The 20,941-nt window shown below is 39.6% G+C and overlaps 1 protein-coding gene across 5 annotated transcripts in view; it reads left to right on the top strand.

The window, feature by feature from the left end:
* The window catches only part of grm8a (glutamate receptor, metabotropic 8a), a 360,407-nt gene that overhangs the window by 209,522 nt on the left and 129,944 nt on the right, over nt 1-20,941 (top strand). For all 5 annotated transcript variants that reach the window (XM_061714149.1, XM_061714148.1, XM_061714150.1 and 2 more), the window contains exon 4: nt 19,927-20,062. In XM_061714149.1, the coding sequence (XP_061570133.1) occupies nt 19,927-20,062 (136 nt within the window). The remainder of the gene's footprint in view (nt 1-19,926; nt 20,063-20,941) is intronic.

Genomic DNA, 20,941 nt, shown 5'->3' with positions numbered 1-20,941 from the left:
CCAGATGAATAACTTATTATTTGACAATTTTCACCTGTTTCAAGTAAATTTTACTTATTACAGATTTCTTATTACAAGCAAAAAAATCTTGTTCCACTGGCAGATTTTTCTACTTATTTTAAGTGAAAATCTACTTGAAAAAGGTGAAAATTGTTTTTTCCAGCGATGAGTCTTGTTTTAAGTGTAATGACATTTCTTTTGAGTAAAAATGAGACATTTTAAATAGAAATAAGACAAATATTCTTGTTAAGATTTTGAGTTTTTGCAGTGTGACAGGTTATTTTATTGTAAATGTTAAATCTGTAAATGTGTTGCTCATTTTTAAAGATAATATTACTTTTAGAAAAATACATAACTTAGAGGAGGTGAGAGTTTGAATAAAGGGCCAACATCCAGTTTTCAGAGCTGATGCCACCCTGGAAGTTGTAGAATTGCAGTTTGTTGAACTTCCACTAGGGCGTCTCCTCTGGCCACAAAGCTAAAATGTGCAACATTTATGTCCCTAATCAGGTGAAATTATACAAAGCCGGACATTGATATATAATTAGACTTTTTTTTTTTAGCTATCACTTTAGCTGCTGAGCACATCCAATTAACCTTTGAATAAAGACATAATTGGACTATAACCATCCATATTTTGAATATAGTGTGGCTTGTTGTGTCCTTAATTGTTCCAACAGACCCCTGCAGTTGGGTCTGGAGGGGACCGGGGACAAAGCTTGGCTAATCAGCCAGCAGCAGCGACTACCACATGCTTGTGGATACTAACCTCTAGCTCATCAGGCCCTAGCTCTGACAGTAGCCGGGTCTCCAGGTTGAGCCACCTTCCAGATCAGTCTGGATCCTCCCAACTTCACTAAGTTACAAGCCAACTGTTCGCTAGTCACTGTTGCTTGAACCTCCGCAAAGACCGAGCTCCTTCTGGACCAAACTCTGCTGGGGTCTCAGTTGGAGTTCCTGTCGTAGTCGTCTCTGATTTTGTTTAGGTAGTTGTGATGGAATATTTTGCCTTGGCCACTTGATTAAACCAAAAATACTGAGAGCGGCAAAAATTGTAAAGGCTGGTAGTCTGCCTCCAAAACATTAACATCGACCTTAACAAGGTTTTTTCTACCTGGATCGGAAGGATAAATCATCATTCTTGCATCACCATTCATGCCTTAAAAGAATTATGCTTCCTTTTGTTTCATTGTCATTTCTGCATCAAGATGCCTGATGCATGTTCTGACCCTTTTGCATGCAACTGCTTAATTAAATCTACTGAAATCTGGATCATTAATACTTGATAACTTAGACACACTCAGTTTCAGTCCAGATATTCACCTAGTTGGAAAGAACATATCAAAGAGCATTTGATAAGTTTTTCCACAACAGTAGTGACATCTGATATGAGATTGAAGGGAAAGGTTAAATCAGAATGAGTGTAAGGTAATGCGTGTTAGCACTTTAGGTCAGCTAAACTAAGGTAAAACAGCTCGCCAGTGGTGGCTGAGGCTAGATGGGCTTGTTCAAACCAGTTGTCTGGCTTTTTTGTTCTATTGTTTGCCCATTTGTGGATTAATTGTGCATGGTCCGAATCAGCTCCTGCCAAAATGGCACCCACTTAGAAACTCTGAAAAATTAGCTTTAAAAGTTCTATGGGTGGCATTACATTTTTATTTTTTCAGCTAACTCGCTTCACAGGATACTTGTGTAAACACCTTTTGTGATTATTGCATCCACAGAACAGAGGGTTCCTCTTGTACTGTATGTGCTTTTGTGTATATTTCTGGTGGGGTTATTCAGCCAAAGTATATTGCTATCTTCTGTCCTTGCTTGTTTGTGACACACTCACCTTATTAAGTACTTAGTGAATGCCAGTGGACCGTCTTTCTAACCTTTTCCATCAGGCCCTGCTGTCCTTTGCAATTCAGGGCTACGAAGCACTCAGGAAAAAAGTAGAATCAAATAACATCTCATTGGGCAGACAGATCAAAGTGCAGCAAATGCTGAGAGGTGTGGTTGACAGATGTGCCCACATACTTTGTTCATGTGTTTATTCCATTTTTTTTTCAAGTGTTTACTGTGAAGAAAATGTTTTTTGAACCATAACAATGTCAACGTAGTGTTTTGACACTGACTCATTCTTACTATAAAACCTTTACAAGTGGATGTTCTGATTGTTCAGCCGCCAAGTTACGGTAATAAGTAACTAACATTTTTGATATGATGGGGATATAAAAGCCACGATTAGCTGGATCAGCCAGTCTGTGTCCATTTCAGCTCCTACTTGTGTCTCTGTTGGCTCTTGAGGTGAGTAATGTAATTGAGATGGACCACATGTAACCTATATTGCTCACTGGGAGCACAGAGTGTGGGATGGTGGTGAGGAAGGGCGAAAGAGTGCAGCAAAGCCCGCTACACAGATAAAAGAGTAGAGAAACAAAGTCGGAGGATTACTGGCTGTTATGTGCAGACTGCTTGTCAGTATTGCAACAAAGGCAGGATGATGCATGTGGCAGGAGGGCTGAGGAAGGTTGAGGACGCATACATTGTGACACTGATTTTGCTGAGGGTGGAAAAAATGAAGTGATAGATGAATATAAAGATGTAAGGCAAGATAGAGAAATCTAAAAGTGAGAAATGGCAGATAAAAAGGCAAAAGTTCAAAAATTGAGGGTCCTTAGTTCGTCAAAATAGTCTACCCTTATATTTCCATGCAAGCACTTTTGGGGCACTCTCACACGAGGCGATACAAACTGAATGATCTGTTCCACGCTCAAGCAGAGCCTGGTCTGTGGCATGGCTGGAAGAGATGTGTTCAGAGGTGGTGTCATGACCAAACTACATCCAAAACCGGTGTTCCCAGAGCTGAAACAATGACTAGGAGAGCTTCATTGGGAACACTGGTTGCTAAAGCCTAGGCTGCTCCACAAGACAACAGAACCTCCTGGTTGAGGCAAGCGAGCGACAGGCCAAGTAACTGCAGATCCCAGAACAGTTCAACAAGTCCTCATATCAGCTCTGGCAGCACTTGTTTTGGACGTGTTCACTCAGAAGCCCTTCCAGGCCAAGCCATAGATGATCACAACAGTCTCTTACAGTTGACAGCACAACAAGGCAATAAGAATGACTGTTTTTCAGGTTTCTACACAGCTCAGAAGCCATAACAGTGCTAAGCGGCAATTAGCTAAAATTATGTCAGCTAGCCGCTAACTATAGCTAGTTATCAATCATAAAACAATGCAATAATTATCTGTCTCAGGCTTTATGTAATTTAATCAGATGAAGTACATACAAATCCCCCCCCCCCCATCATGTTTAGGACTGAGTTAATAGCAGATATGACCTTCACACTACTGCCTTGTGATTCATTTACTTCACCCTGCACCAGATAAGATATTACATTTGAACATTAAATTAAATATAGTCTGTTTATTCTTTTTTCCCCATGTTATTTGTGTCTGAGAAACCTTCAAAAACACAAGATAACACATCCCAAAAGAGTGCTTTTAATTAGATCTCATTTATTTATTTCCGTGTAAGAACTGAAGAGGAATTCTTCTCTTGTTATTTAATGAGCAGAATCGGCTGTGGTGGAGCTGGGAATGGGTTTGGATTGTAAAAATGTTGCACATTTCATTCCCTTCTCTTTGTCGACTGTGCTCCTGACATTGCCTGACCAGGTAAGCGGCACAAATCCTGGAAACCATCATTCTGAAAACATCACTCTGGTACATTTTCGAAAACACATGGACGCTGTTGGAACCTTGCTGCCTGCTTGACTGAAGTCAAGTTCAGGCTAAGCTACCAAAATATCATGGGCTTGATGTAGACAGTAAAACCCCTGCGCCTTTGTTGAAAATGTCACTTTAGCAGCACAAAGCTCCTCTGGGCCCTGTCATGAAAATGGAGCCCCTTAGCTCACATGTGTCTACATAGCAAAGCTTGAGCTTTTACTTATTTTTTTTCTCCTCAAGCTTTTGGCAAAAAGGGCTGTGTCCATTCATGCTTCAAGAAAAAGAACCCTATGCCAAAAGGATATGCATCAATACCCAAAGTATACCTCATCTCCGACACATATTGATGTGCCGAAATCTATGCACAGGATCTCGCTGGCCAAAGCAATAATGCATTTATAGCACCTGGCCTCAGAAAGGCTTCTTTACTGTGAACTTTATAGGATAGGATGTCATAATCGACACAAAAAAAAAAATCACTCACATTCAGGTGCTTTACAAACAGGTGCAGCCTTGTTTAATTCGGTTTGCTATTGATTCCTCCTGTGTAAACCAGACAATGCCCCCATAAGGAATTTATTGCATGTGAGACAGGCAATGGAATCCCACCTTATCTGTCCTACTTCATTTTAGTTGTTGTAATCTCCCACAGAGGGCAGCATCTTTTGTAATTGTGAGTCACCTTTTTAATGGGATTATTCCACTGTTGCTCTGCAGATTATGAGGATTTGTCAGCGAAGCCATGTGCTTTATGCACAATTGATTAAATTAGGAATGCTAAAGTACGGGATATTTAGCAGGCAAGCAGAAGATAAATATTATCAGACCTTTTGCACATTGCTATTTTTTTCTTTTTGTCATATTCACCTAAAGAGAGTATTGTTCTTTAATGCCCTTCTTATTTCTGTTTCCTTGCTTTCACTTCAAATGTCGACTGTGTAATTTTCTCAATGCTCAAACTTTGGCCAATGTGTTTCCTAACTGCAGGCCAATATAGCCTTATGTTGTTGCACAATAGCCCGGTTTACATGATAGACACACATATATGCACATATACAATAACTGGCACATGCAGAATCCTTAATGTATTCATGGAGAACCAAGCTCATTCTTCTCATGGCCTTTCAGGCGTTGTGTTCTCCCACGCATATGCCATCAGCAGAAGGAATTCTGTATGGTCATTGGTATTCAAAAACCATAATGCTGTCCATATATTTTGCTCCATGCAGATTCTAACAGGAACAAATTACCGGATGAAGTTTCTGTGAGCCTGTATGCTTACCAATGAATAGCTAATAAAAGTATGAGTTTATATTTGGTTAGGGCTGTAATTGTCACTTACAAATGACTCCATTCAAATTGTCAATTCATTTTCTGTCTGTGCAGAGCTGGATAAGTGTTTGCGATGATTCAGCAGAAATATGGAATGATTAAGTAAACTGAAGTAAACTTCAGAATAATGCAATGGTTTTTCCTGCTGGTTCTGTCTGGGATGAATACTTGTTATTGGGCATGAGTTATAAAACGTGGTGCTGCTTGGTGTATTTGTGTGACGTTGTGGTTACTTTTCTCAGACAGCAAAGAATAATTTGCCTAAAACTTGGTGCACATTGGAGGGTTCTTTTGGCCACATTTGGCTTTGGCTAATGGCATTAACTCAAGGGAAATGTGACCATCTAACCTCGGCCACATATCCACTAGACTGTTTGTGTGCATGGGCGTGGTGAGTGAAGAGTGAAAGAGTGAAAAATAACCATAAATTCTGCCAAAGAGGACTAAGATCACCGTAAGTGGAAGACAGTGATGGGTGCAGTTTGGTGATTGTGTGACGTGTTGTAGTGCGTGTGAATGAATGTATAACGTTTTGTGTTTGGGATAAAAAAAAAAAAAGACATAAGACAACCAGGTATTTATAAACAGAAGAGGACAGAGAAAAGATATGGTCCATTTTTCAATTTTCTTTGGGCCACACTTGGACCTGACAACACTTGCCGTACCCTATTGGCCCTTTTCCACTAGTATCTACTCAGCTCGCTTCTACCCGCCACGCCCCCGTCTTTCGCTTTTACACTACGGGCCGAGGCGGGCGGAGCCGTGTCAAGCAGATACTTTTTCTGTCGAGGTTCTAACCGGGCTGAGCCGGCACTATATCTGAAGTCACCACCCTGATTGGTCGGGGGGCGGGGCCGTCAGACGTTTGAATCAGGAAGCGGGAGTCAGCGCGAGAGTGACTCGTGGCTCGCAGCGATTTTATTATACAGCGCAAACGTCTGTTTGGTGATCCAACTCTGAGGTGCAGATGTTCATAAACCTGGGGGCTGACGAGAGAATTAAAAAAGGGATGTAGACGGGCGATAAGGAAAGATCAGATCCACAGGAGCTCTGTTTTACTCTCAGCCGCTCGCGGCTCCAGCTGATTTCTCATCAGCGCCGACACGAACAAAGGGGTTGCGCAATCGAGTACGTCACAGCAGCTTCACCCCAACCTGCCCACTTCTCACCTGGCTGTGGTAAAACAAACGGGGACAAAACGGGTGGAGCCGGGACGAGCCGCGCCGAGGCGAGTCGGGCTGAGTAGGTGCTAGTGGAAAAGCGCCATATGTTGATGCTAGCCTATGAAATCTCGGCCACACATAGCAAATATATGCCAAAACCAAAATCTGGCCTAGTTCATCAACTTTGGGAGACACATCAGGCTCATGAAGTGACTTTCCAGTGCTGTAAATGAGCCATAACTTCTGAAATTAGCCCGGACTAGGCCCAAATTGTGTGGTTAGATTTTACAGAAAAAAAACGTCCTACTATGTACTTCTCAGCTTTTTCAACAGTAAGACAGAAGACAAAACAATACAGAGTTCAACCCTTTTTTTTGTTTTAATCCAACATTAAATCATAACACACAGCTATATATGACAAGCAAGACACTTTGCAACTGCACCCCCTTTGCTTTTTAAATTAATCATCAAAACACAGCTTTTGCTGATAAATTGCCTTAACTCGTTGATATAAATACATTGGTCTTGGAAGAAAAGAAACAAAACACAGTAACAAGTGATACAAAATATATATCCTGCATGATGTGTATTTTAAATGTAAAAAACAATAATTCATCCTTAAGAAATAGCAAAAAGTATCATTTAGGCTTAACACTGTTCATGTGTCTCGAACCTTAGTTGTAGACGAAGCATTCAAACTTACTTTTCTTATTAGAGAAATGCCTTATGTTCAAAAAATTTAACCAAAGGGAAAGGAATTATGTGTGATTAAGCCGTGGTTAGAGTCGGTTTCATTAGCTAACATGATGGTCTGCTTTAGCAATCTCTAAAAAACAAAAAGGTTGAAAAAAGTCTCTGGTAAAGTAAATATGTGTATGACCACAAATGTATCTATTCTCACAATACAATAGTAGAAGAATTAAACAGTTAAGATGTTTTTCCTCGTATGTTTTCTTCTCTATGATTTTCTGACAGTCAGAGTTCAGAAGATTTAGCAGCATATTTGATTTCACATACATCTATTCCATTTGGAGTGAGACCCCAAAGCAACACCACAATTAGGCGGCTCGCCAAACTCCATTCAAAAAAAGCCACAAGAGTCAGTATGTAGCATCCTAGCCTTAAATGTTTAATGCAGAATCGAGCTGCATGTAAATGAGCAACCAGAGTGAAGCTGGAAAGACAGAATACCGCAGTATTACTTTAATGTTTGCTGCACAGAGATAAGTATTCAAGTGTTTGAATGCGATGAGCTCTGTAGTAAATCGTACTTCAATTAATCGGTTGCAGAAATGGCATTGGGGGGAATTAAATCTATGAGTCTAATAACCACCAATACATGTAAAAACATTAGATAACTTCCTCAAGAACATATGCATCAGCCTATAAGCTCTGATACAAACTCTCCCCACTAAGACTTTTGGCTGCATTCTTAAAAATCAGAAATGCATCATGTAGCCTGTGTTCTTTCTCTGAGACATCTATGTCTCATGTACATGAAGGACATTACCTCTTGGCATGTATGCTCATTTTAAAATACTTCAAATTATTAACAATATTATGACAGTTTAATTTAAGGACTTGTCCAAAATTGCACTCTTAGAGGCAAAGAAAACATTCATGACAGAAATATAATGGTCTCATGACACCAAATTCAAAAACAATTAAAACACGAGTATTCTCATGTCCTCTTCAAAGAAAATGCTAAACAGCTTCTTTTGATGTGTGTCCTTAATTGGTCTCATCACATAAAAATCTATTATTATTTACAAAACTTGTGATGTGATTGGTTTTAAAAGTAATTTGCACGCTGTGTGTCCGCTGCAGGCACCAATTAGCAGCTGTCAAACTAACACAAATAAACTGAATAAACCAAATAAAGAGAGACAAAACCAGCAGGGTGATGTCAGCACTTTTTTTTCTTTATTGCTGCAGATTAATCAACTTACTCACCAGATATCAACAAAGAAAGGATCATTGTATTCATCCGTGACAGCAGACCTATCAATTCGTTTTCTTTGATAAGTTTATAAAACTACATGGTGTAAAGTAGTAATGTTTTAGACAAGTCTGGATAGTGATGTTACATCTGTCTTTGTGCTTTTACAAAAATGCACCTTTCCATGCGACATGTATTTGCAGGCGAACAGTGTAATTGACCTTAGAATTGAATAGTTATCCAGTGGTTTACTAATGAAAGGAAGTAATTTAAGGATCTTCAGTGTGTCATACTTTGACTTTGAACTCCCTTCCAGTAAAATGTTTCTCAAATATAGGCCTATAATTCAGAATTATACAAATTGCCTTTAGGTTGGATTTAGCACATGCTAATCACAACTGTTATGACAAAGAATCGTCATTGTCACTGACAAAATAATTTGTAGTCTTACTTAAAACTGGTTATACCCTGTACAGGGGGCACATTACATATCAGAAGATAAGCCTGAGACCAGGCAGGGGTTAAAATAAGATGTACTTTATTGATCTGAGGATTGGGAAAATGTTTTTGGGTTTACATTGGATTACAATTATTGTAAAGGGTTTTAACAAAACCTCAATCCAATTAAAAATATTTATGTCATCACTGGCCAATTAGTTATGATACACAATTCTCTACACAAATTACTTTTCCAAGGAAGATGTATTTGCAGGGTGAAGGCAGTCATATTAGCTTGCTAAATGTTGAACGAGGAGATGGAATATGTTCCAAATGGTATATTTTTGTGAGCACACTCAAACACTAATTGCTGCAAAGGAAGAGCTCAGACTTCTGCAGCCTTATAACTTTGCTTTCTAACAGAGTACATATGGAAGCATAGGCAGAATCCAAAAGTATGACATAATATACCTAGCTTTAATATCTTTCTGACTCCACATGTACATGCACACCAACTCTGGAAAAGGCAATTTTCTGTACAAGCAACAGATATTATATCCTGTTATCTCCAACAATTAAGTGACTATTTTGTACACATCTAGTATATTGGATAATGGGACAAAAATGTTTTCCATCAGAACTGCATCAGCTATCTTCTTTGAAGTTGGCCTTGAAGATGTACCACGGTACTAGACAGTCTTTTAAAAGTAACTTAACATCCTATCCAACGCCTATAAGGGTACCCTTTGAGCACAAGAAAAATCAAAAATCTAAAAATTCCTTTTGGCGCCTTTTAAATTCACTCAAACTTGACGTGTTATTTCATGAAAGAATATCTTATCTTGCTTCACAAAGTCGTCCTTATCATTGTAGTGTGACCTGGAAATGTGTCAATATTGGGCCAGTACACCAGGGCGCGGTCTAATAGGGAATGTTGTGCAGTTTGGAGAAATGTAAAGCACTCAATGTGAAACCCTGGTTGTATTGTCCTTATTTACTGCTCCATATATAACTCATGACAATCACTATTAACTTTGGATATTAAGAAAAAACTAGTTTTATTTTAAGTGACACGTTTTATGAAAGTGTATTTTGTCCATCTACAGCTAATCGCACACCCCTATTATTGCAACCTATCTAATGTATCAGAAAACAAGTTTATTTAGCACTATTCATCCCCATAGGCAGTTCAAGGTGCTTTATAACAGAGATGACAACATAGATTATTAAGATGAAAAGCGATTCGTGTACAAAAGAAGATAAAACGTTTAAAGGCAAAGAAAACTCATGGTGCAGTGTGTATTTTTTTTTTTCCTATGATGCTGACTGTGGGTGTGTGAGACTGGGTTTACATGTGAGACTTTTCAGTCCCAGAGAAGACATGAGCTCGGAGACAGCAGGGGCTTTCAGCTTGGAGAGAAACAGGCATCAGCAGGAATATAATGCTGTTTTAGTGTTTGCAGTGTGCAGCAGAGAAGCAAACACATGTATTCAGTTACAGACACCATCGCACAGACACACAAAAGCCCGAGTCTGAGGGCACTGCTGTAATTGGATGTCTGATTACTGTCAGATAGTGAGTGTAGGAGGGAGAGATGGGGGAGTGCCACAAAATGAAAGAAAGTTCTTCTTTGAGGGAAAGAGGGAGAATGTTGCAACAGTAAAGTTGAAGACGGAGAGACTGATACTCTGAAGTCCGGGGTGTATGGGGAATAAGAGGGTACCAAACAGAAGTGACCAGATTTTTGCTTTGTGATCTCTGAGCTTAACATTGACCTTGTGGTTTTTATCTTTGGTCTGACATCCAATCATCCTTTCCTTATCTCCCTCGCACCTCACCTTTTACATCTTTTCATCTTTCCGTCCCTTTCCATTTACTTCTTGCATCTCCTGATTCATCTCTCCTTCTCCTTATCTGTCTCCTTCTCCATCCAACATCTCATTCTTCAACTCTGCATTTTGTCTCTTACCGCATTTCGCTGTATATTTGCTCCTTTCTGCTGAACTCAGTTCCACCCCCTGTCTCCCACCATCCAGCAGGAAGCCAGTGGGATTGATCTGATTGATTGGAAGTATTGGTGATGCGTGACAGGTGCCGGTAGGTCGGACGACTCTGTGGAGACAGACTTGTCTCTTTCTGGAGGATGAGTAGTCCCCAATTTGCCCGTCAACTGTGACTGCAATACTGCAGCAGTTAGTTTAAAAACCTACTTGATTCTGTATTTGAAAATGTAAAAATGCAATATTCTTGTAAGATATAAAGAAGTACATATTTAAGCAGGTTCTTTTTATTCCAACTTCTACCCATCTGGCACACGAACAGTCTGACACATTGCATAGCACCTTGTGGAGTTTTTCTCTCCCTTCAGACCTGAGCAAGTGCTGACTTCAGCTAGACTTCATGACTCCTGTGGTGAAGACAGACCTGCTACCCCGACACACACACACCAACACATGCACAACTTTTCTGTGTGTTTGAAGCTAAAATCAAATGCTTAATTTCCTCAGTTATATTCAGGGTAGCCCATGGTCAGAAAAGCAGATTAGCATCTATGAGTCTGCTTGAATTAGTAAAAAAAACCTAATGAAATAAAGAACACCGATTTTACATAGAATAAAAACAGATGAGTCGGGTTCTAATTTTTGCAATCCGTCATTTGGACAGCTTTGTGTCTACAGCAGACCAGAACAGAGAAACCAAGCACTGGCTGTACAGCAGGGCGGTTGCTTTTTTTTTTTGTATGCGTGTGCTTTATAAACTTTATCCATAATTGGATTTTGAATCAGTTTATATGGATGCCACAATTTGTATTTTGTCTGAGCATCACCTGACGCAGCTTATTGTGTGCAGACCATTGCAAAAATCCAATATCCACCTACTGACGCAAACTGGTATTTCCATTTATGCTTCAACTCAACTCCATGAGCAAGTTTGTTACAAAACTGAGTGCTCATGATTTTTAACTCGGTGAGTATTCTCACCATGTTAATGAAACATTTACCATTTCTGTAAACCGAAGCCACTCTTGCCCATTTTTTCATGCCCTTATCATTGTTCCATTATCAGCAAATTATAAGCAATTTCGAGCTTAACTCCATTATGTACTCTCGAATGCTTTTCCACCTCAGGCTTGTTCACGTCTGAGCAGCAGTTTTTGTTGGTTCGGTTGTTAGAAATTTTCAAGCCAATTTGATGCTTGAAGACCTGCGTCCCTTCAGGGATATTTTAATGGGAGGATGTGAATTTTCTTGGGACAGCGGTTTTGTGGGTGTCGTCAGTAATTCATTAGTGAGCCTAGGGAGCAGCTTTAGCTGTGATCAAGAAACACACGCACTTAAAAAAGGAAAAAAAAAAAAAAAAAAAAAAAAAAGAACCATAACATTTATCACACCACTTAATCCTCAACATGGACAACAGAAGCCAGCTGAGTAACTGGAGTTCACATTATTGCATTTAAAAAAAATGGGACTTGTAGAAGCATCTGTACATCCAAATGCACAGAAACATACGTACGGCATGAATGGCTTCAAAAGAAGGTTCATGGTTCTTAGTGCTGCAAGCCTTGAACAAACCATCGAGAAACAAAGGGCAAGTTTAGTTCTAAAGAATGTGCTAATGAGGTTCAGAGATAAAGTGTATTGACGCCAGAGTATTTGCGTCTGTACGTGGTAATCGTGTAAGCACTTTTTCTCTTAGTAACTATTCACTGGCAGGTATTCATGTGTCGGTGAAAACAGATGAAAGACATTTCTGCTAAGCTGAAGGGGGAAAAAAATTTATTTCTTCTTGTGTGGATTAGCAGAGCCTGTGCTAATAGTAACATTTGACAAGGCCTGTGCATGTCAAAATGTTACAGACATAGTGAGCGTAATCAGAGGGTGATACAGTCATACACTACAATGAAAAAATCATTACGGGCAGGGACTTTGATTTCACAAGCAGATTTTCTTTGAGTTATCCATTCTTTTTTTAACCGAGAAATGTGCATAAAAATACCCTCATTCCCTTGTGTGAGAGTCTTGAAGACATCTTGATATGAAGCTACCCTTTTTACTGATCTCACTCAGCAGGAGGGTGCATTACCATCTCTGTGTCCAAGCCTTAATGGTAGGATAAATGCTCTATAAAATGCCTGAGAGTAAAGTGAGTGTGTGTGCGTGTGTGGTACTTCTGCAGTGTTTAATAGAGGTTTAGTGCAGCGTATGTGTAAGCTACAAGGGCTACAAGTGGCTGCTGCTGAATGCTGCAAGGAAATTAGCTCTTAGAAGTTGGGAGATGCATCTACAGATGAGACAAAATGAAGAAAAATAAAGGTATCGTGAAAGATAAATCTGACAGCAAGTAGGAGATAAGTACCATAAACTGTATAAAGAGAAATGGACAGGCCACAGCCCCCATAGAGCTTTAAAGATTGGTTTAGTAGCCAGTTTTTTATATCTCTGAACTAAATACGCCCAATCTGGCTCATCCAAAAATGGGAAAACGGGCCGTAAAGTACCAATACGCCTGGCTGTTGGATTGAACACACCCACCTTCATTTGGGTATCACAGGTTGCCTATTTCAGCTTGCAGTAGCCACCTACGTTCAGGTGACTCGGGTAGAGTAGCTGACAGCAGCAGCTGCAACTGAGTCCTGCTCCACTCCAGTTGGCCTTGGGAAGGTCTGGGCGTGAATGTGGCCCACCCACTGACTCCAACCAGCCGCCGGCCAGTCTGGCTGCCAGCTCGTCCCCTTCCTACCGACTCATGGCGTCTAGCTAAGGGCTGTGTGACAGCCTTTGCCCTGACCCCCATGTGGTCACTTAAGGAACTTCATGTTTCAGCACTTACAGGATTCTGTCAGTTTAGTATGCTGGATGTAGCCCCATTGCCTGCATTGTACCTTCTGTATTGTATTGGTGCAAGTTTGGATTGTTGTATTCCCCAGTAAATTCTCTCCTCACACTGTTTAAACCTTTTGGAAATGAAGTCTGACAAGTCTGACAAGCTGAAGGTGAGAAGAAAACGTCAGAAGCACAAAGAGTGAGAAAATGAGTAATTCCTCCCCTTTTTTTGTCCGCATTCATATGTCTGCTGGGTAATAGATGAAAGGATGCAGAGAGCGGAGTGTGTGGGCGGGAAACAGATTGTTAATTAAACGCTGAGACAGCAGTGTTTCATGTCCTGCAAGAGAAACAATTCAATCTGAAAACAGGATGGAGATAATTGCCAACTGTACGGATTTTATTGTGAGAGGCGTTCGACATGTTACGGAGCATATTCGTCATCACAAGTTGCAGGCTGCAACTTTCTTCTCAACTGTTGAGCTGAAAGCAAATAAACACATGCTTTTCTACAGACAACTACATTGCTTCGTCATATTTATAGGATGATACACAATTGCGCACAGCACTGACATTTAGGATCAAAACATTTCTACTCGCACCTATTTTCACTGTGGTGAACAAACACACACATGCATACACACTCATCTGCGCTCACAAAAGTGAGATTCAGCCGCATTCAGTTCCACTCTGAAGCGTCGGTAATCAGGTTATCTTGGTGTGTTGGTGCTCAGTGGATGAAAAGCTCATAATTCAATTAGCCCTTTGTAGATGAACGTGGTGCAATTGGTGAATTATGTTGGAAACTGACAATTACTCTGATCTAATAGAGCTTTTATCTGAAGTGAGTGAGGAGGATATCTGACAGATCTCACATTAGCTCACCCAGCGTGTGATGTCGTGTCACAAAGCAATAAATTACCCAGTTTAGATGCACACAGCCACATCACGAGACGCTGTTTCTGTGAGGAGACGGAGGAGTCATGCCCCAACATTTTGCAGGGTTTTCAGTCCTTCCCTGTTTCACCATTCCCCCTCCTCTCTCCATCTTCCCTTGCATGTGTGCTTTGGGTTTCAGCTAAGAATATCCACCCTGGTCTTTCTTTCAGTCCTCGCCTGATCGTTGCACGTCGGATTCCTGCCTGCCAGGCTTAAAACTACTATACTACATTCTTTGATCTTTTTTTTTTATTTGACTGTTTTAATAAATCATCATCTATTTACTTTCTGAACTGCAATTCTGCTTATGTTGAAAGAAAAAATGATATTAAAGCTGTTTTTTATTTGATTGCTTCAAGCATAAAGACTGATTTAAATAAAAACCAACAGAATATATTATTGACATTAAAGTTGCCAAATAACATGTGGGAAGGCATTTGCAGCAGAAAAAATGCTTTATTTTTCCTGGTGAATGGTGTGTTTTCTATTTTTTTTTTTTTTTTTACGACAGACCCTCGTAAGTTTTATAGAAACTATAGTACGCAACAATAAATACAAATGAATTTGATCCTGCGGCTTTTAACATTTTATGGTCAGTGTAGCTTTCAATTTAGCCTCACCAGACGACGCAGAATAACTGTGGGAGCTAGTTTACGAAGACGTCTGGAGCAGCGTTTATGCTCACCTTCAACCCCCGGCACGGTTTATAGCAATTACTTCATCACTTTCATGGGTCTATTTCAGGTGTAATAGGTACTTGTCTTTTGCCTGCCAACCTTGCTCCTGCTTTTAAAAATCCCACAGCTTCCACCTGTGGACTCCAGCTGTGTGGAGGGGGATTAAATAAGTTTGTCACCCCCATAATCTCTACATATGCCCCAGTAATGTGGTTTCATTCGACCAGAACCACAACATCCAAACTGAAGTGTGTTTTACCATCAATAAAGCATTTGAAGTCTTTCTTGCAGGAGTTGATTGATGGAACTTTTGTCATCTATTGCTGGATAAAGCAGCTGTGATTTTTGTTTTTTCATGCTAAATCTATTGTCCAACTTTCTTTTTTTTTTAATTGATTAAGGTATGTTTTAAATTTTAAGTTCTGCCAGCGATGAATAAAAGTACATAGATATAGCTCCTGACCTGTACTCAGAAATTTCTGCTAATAAGTGATGCTGACACCGAACAAGCGGCTTCATGTCCTTCTTTTTTTGCTGCTATTTCTTTTTGTTAATGACAGTCAGGTCTGTGAGTGCATGTGTGTGAATGTGCAAGTACATGCACGTGAGTGTACAGACAAACTCTAATCTTTTGTTTATTTGGGAAGTCTAACCTCCACATGGACAGTTATTATTGATGAGTGTGATGCTATAAAATAAACAATGTTTTAATCACTCCTATACTGCTCCATGGACAGTTGTTATGAAGAGCAAACAGTGCTTGTGTGCATAAGTGTGTGAGAAGACTGTGTACCTTGTTTCTTCATGATTTACTAGATGTGAAAATGAAATGCGCCGACAGTTTTCATATCCTTCAGGTATTCTTTTTAGTGATTCTGACTTACCTCGAAATATACTCAATACACTTATTGTTGCATCAGTCTTTACACAATATTTCTTATAAAATTAGGACATTTCTGTCTGTATTATTTTAATCCATTTAATTAAAATAACCTCAAGTACACTGTTCTTTTAAAAGGCACCTTTCGTTTATATAATATCTCACAGCAGATGCATACGTCAAAGAGAAATTTGGGTCAAAGTTAATTTGAGCTTTGTTGCAATTGAAGTGCCTCAAAGCCTAAAACTCTGTTAGCGTCTCAATAAAAGATGTTCAGAACCATTAATAGTCTTTTTCTTCCAAATTGAGTGATCAAGGTGACCATCAGATCAATGGCCACCATGAAAGAGATTGAGAATTCCTTTGTCAAGATGAGAAAACCTTACACAAGGATGGCTCGGTGCATCACTCTGACAATCAAGTTTTTGATGGTAGAGTGACCAGATAAGTCATTCCTCCATTTTCTTCACAGCAGCCCATTGTAAATTTGACAGAAAGCCTGTAAAAGTCAAAGATCCCCATTTATTTGGTGACCTGAGAGTCACAGACTCGAACCATAGGTGGCTTTCCATTAGCAGGGGGCAGGGTAAAACATACAGGCTGGAATTGTAGCGAGGCCAAAGTGACCAACTCTGTCATTTCAGACTGTGTCTCTATCAGAGTAGTAGACGTGACAGGATCCACTGACTTAGCTAGCTACCACTCCATACCACCTGGTGGCAGTAGTGCCTCACTTAGACTGTTTTTCCCACGACCAATGAATAAAAGAAAATGGCAAAGAAGAAGGAAGAACAGGAGAAAAATAAAGTAACGATGAGTTCAACATCGAAAGAGCTAAAATGGTTGATGCCTATCTGCCTGCTGTGTTTGCATACTCTGCAATGGTGGTGATAAATGAGAAGAGACAACTGAAACTCAAAGTGTACAGTGAATGTCCTCCCCTGCTTACAGCATATACAGTAAGCACAGAATCAAGGCCATGCCCCACTCAGAAATGTTTGGGGCCAGGCTGAAGTATGTAACCCAAGGCAGGAACTTGTTTTAGACCTGTATAAGCTAAAAAACATTCTTATTGCTGAGCCCTTCCTGATAATTTAGACACGTGTCAAGTTTAGATCTCCATAAAACTACCCTGGACTCATGCTAATGGAAACCTGCCTCACGAGAATCAAAATCATCTTAATGATTAAAAGGCTGAACTAGCTGGTTATACTTCAAATATGTGTGAAGAAAACCAGGCTTTGAACATGACTACATGGAAATATGAAGATGCTGGCAACATTCAGGGAGGAATTTTCCTCCATCAAAATTAAGTCCAAATTGGTTGACCAAAAATGTAATGCATTACTATGGAGCCAAATCAGGGCCAAAAGTTTTGCTAATTTGAAAAAAAAATTTGAACCTGAAATTTTTTTTTTTACAGTTTCAATTTTATTTTTTTCAGTATCAGATCTTTTTTTCAGTTTCAAATCTTTTTATTTCAGTTTCAAATCTTTTTTTCAGTTTCAAATCTTTTTTTTTCAGTTTCACGTCTTTTTTTTTCAGTTTCACATCTTTTTTTTCAGTTTAAAATTTTTTTTTCAGGTTCAGACTTTTGGCCCGGATCTGGCGTGGGGGGCGTGGCATCAACTGAGAGGGGCGTGGCATCATGAGTGACAGCAGAACAGAGAAGGCGGGGGACGTTCCTCAGTCATGTTGCCTTCAGGAAACGTAGGTTGCAGAAGTTATCAGTAGAAGTATGATTCAACGCTGTATATACACTATATTCACGTGATTGGCAGTGGAAAAAACTGATATTAGTGACACATTTCTGTTTAAAAAGCTGTTTTAGACCGTACTTGGTAGTATGTTGAAGTGGGAAATGTCAAACTTTAAAGTGTGGCTGTTGAACTGTACAGTCTGGCATAGTTTATTGCTTTTATACTGCGATTGGTGCCAAATACGGTCTAAAACAGCTTTTTAAACAGAAATGTGTCACTAATATCAGTTTTTTCCACTGCCAATCACGTGAATATAGTGTATATACAGCGTTGAATCATACTTCTACTGATAACTTCTGCAACCTACGTTTCCTGAAGGCAACATGACTGAGTAACGTCCCCCGCCTTCTCTGTTATGCTGTCACTCAAGATGCCACGCCCCTCTCAGTTGATGCCACGCCCCCCACGCCAGATCCGGGCCAAAAGTCTGAACCTGAAAAAAAAATTTTAAACTGAAAAAAAAAGATTTGAAACTGAAAAAAAGATTTGAAACTGAAATAAAAAGATTTGAAACTGAAATAAAAAGATTTGAAACTGAAAAAAAGATCTGATACTGAAAAAATTAAATTGAAACTGTAAAAAAAAAAATTCAGGTTCAAATTTGTTTTTCAAATTAGCAAAACTTTTGGCCTTGATTTGGCTCCATACATTACTGAATGAAATCCATTATGAGAATTCAGGCTTAATTGTTTCTGTTTCACGAGACAACTGGATACACAAACCATCAAACACAAAAGTGATGACGTACAACTTTGTAAAAGTCCTGGACTAACACATTCGGTTTATGGACTACAGCTATGACTAAAATTAAACTATCTATAATCGGCCGAGCGCTGGCAGCGCCGATCCAAGCTAGTGGAGCTTGATTTTCATTAAGGAGAATGGAAAAGACTGTCAAATGAAAGGTGTCTGAGATCAAGATATGGAAGCATCCAGTGTATTTGTATGTTTCTTTGAATAAATCATGTGAAAACACTGAAATAATTTTAAGATTAATTTTTGGTCATCATCATTTGTGAAGTAATAACTTTCGAGCATTTGTGTTAAGTGTTTAGCATTTTGGGTGTACAGGGGGAGGGATGATGGGGTAGTCTGTGCCAGTTTTGTCACTTTAGTGATTAGCCTTGAGATGCCTTTAATTTGAAGCTAATGAGTATTTGTTTTAACAGTCGTGCACTCTGGGGCGTGCATGTCTGCCTGGGTATGTATGTGAGTTTATGTGATTAAAGACTGTGATGTAGTAAAAGCGACAGACTGTACAGATGTTCAATAAATGGGATGGAACAGGCAGGGAGGAAAGGGGATATTCATGCTCCCTTTTCACACATACAAACTGTACGCAGAGACAAATGACAAACATGAATATGCCCACTCATGCACAAAATGCAGGGTTTCATAGCTTTTGTGGAGAACATAATCCATACACTTACAAACTTGCACCTTACTTTGATCCGGGCTAAAGATATACACCAGAGCCAATTAACAGTTCTGAGCTTGAACATGGCCTGGATTAGTGCTTAACACTCTGAATTTCTGTGCTTCTGTGTGTGACAGTTAAGCTAAATGGTTGAGAGAAAGAAAATAGCAACAAAAATAAGGCACAGGTTCCTTAGTTGAGCCCCCCCCTCCTCGCTCTTTTTTTTTTTATAACTTAAGGCCTATAAGTGTATGACGACTCACCAGTATCACTATATAAGTGGTTGCCCAGATTTTGTTTCCCTGCAACTAGTCAAATCCGTTGAAGGATAACAGGAGAATGTGACACCTTTAGCACACTCCAGTGAAGCAGGTGACACTAACAGGAATAAGGATGGATCCAGTGGTTTTGCCCAAAATACAAGCTTACTTCGGGGAATGTCAAATGTGACCCCATCCATTTGTTGTTCCCACAGCTCCACTGAGGAAAGCTGTAGAGAAATGGCAATGTGATCACACATTTAATGTTGGGTTTTCTTCATTTTTCTTTCTTTTCTTTTTTTTAACATTTGCCTTACAGCATTTTCTGCTTTCTGCTTCTGCTGGAGCACCAAATATCCACTTTCATCTAACTACTGGAAGCATTAAAGCTTTCATTGGAGTTTTTGATACAGAGTGCTTTTAAGTAAGTTTAGATCCCAGTCGGATGAAATATGTATAAGCTGAATTAAAAGAGAACAACTGAAGGCGGGTGATGACTGCAGAATGATGAGTAGAAATCTTGGACTGTTAAAAAGCTGATGAATTCTGCTGGTTTTTTTTTTCTATTGTTGCCCCAGGTGGTGTGTGTATTGCCCAGTCCCTGAAGATCCCCAGGGAGCCCAAGCCAGGGGAGTTTGATAAGATCATCAAGCGCCTGATGGAGACCTCCAACGCCAGGGCCGTTATTATGTTTGCTAATGAAGACGACATACGGTTTGTACTCTTCACTGACGTTCAAGTCCAGCTGCCATATTTTCCACATTTCTCAATAAAATGATGCTCTATTAGCATTTGTTCTATAGTCAAATTATTTTAAAACACAACCTTTATGACACCTAGAGCAATAACCAGAAATGTACATGTACTTCAGAAAAGTGTAAGGACCTTTTCCTGTTCCGTTCAAGCATTATTATTTTTAAAATGAGAGTTATTGTTATTTATTTATTACTTTATATTCTGGAATTTACTAATACGAATTTGATTGTGCCCTTAACCGGCTTTAATAATTCCACATTGATATCTTGACATTAGAAGCTTTTTATAGATTAGATGACATCTTTTCAATTATTTGGAGGCCCTGCTATCAGTGTATTTCAAAGCAAACCCTAAAATGCAGAGGGCAAATTGCATGACGACATTGGAAAATTAAAAAGAAATCAACCAAGATATCAGGAGAAGATCCTTGAGCTCCATTTCCAGATGCCTGATGGTCCCATGTTCATCTGTTCAAACATTAATAGTGTACACAGCTGGAGGGCTTTTGTCCAGGGCAAGGGCATTTCAACAGCCCAACAGTTTAGACTTCAATGTGCCATTCTCTCCCTCCACAGCAACCCCACCAGCGGGGTGATATGCTCGGTGCCTTCTCATATCAATTCTCAAGAATTCCCCACCTGGGGATGAGCTCCTCACCTAGTGACCACCTAGTAGAGCTCCAAGGATCAATGGAACCACTCCCAAGAAGGGTGTTATGTTATTGGTCATAATATTCAAGCTGATTGGTGTATAAACACATCATTGGGTCATGCACTTATCTTAATGTTCAAAAAGGAAATGGCTTCTGTGGCCCATAGTTGAGCATGATTTGATGTG

The sequence above is a fragment of the Cololabis saira genome, chromosome 23 (assembly GCF_033807715.1).
Source record: "Cololabis saira isolate AMF1-May2022 chromosome 23, fColSai1.1, whole genome shotgun sequence".
Taxonomy (NCBI): Eukaryota; Metazoa; Chordata; class Actinopteri; order Beloniformes; family Belonidae; genus Cololabis; species Cololabis saira.
This window is presented reverse-complemented; position numbering and strand designations above follow the sequence as displayed.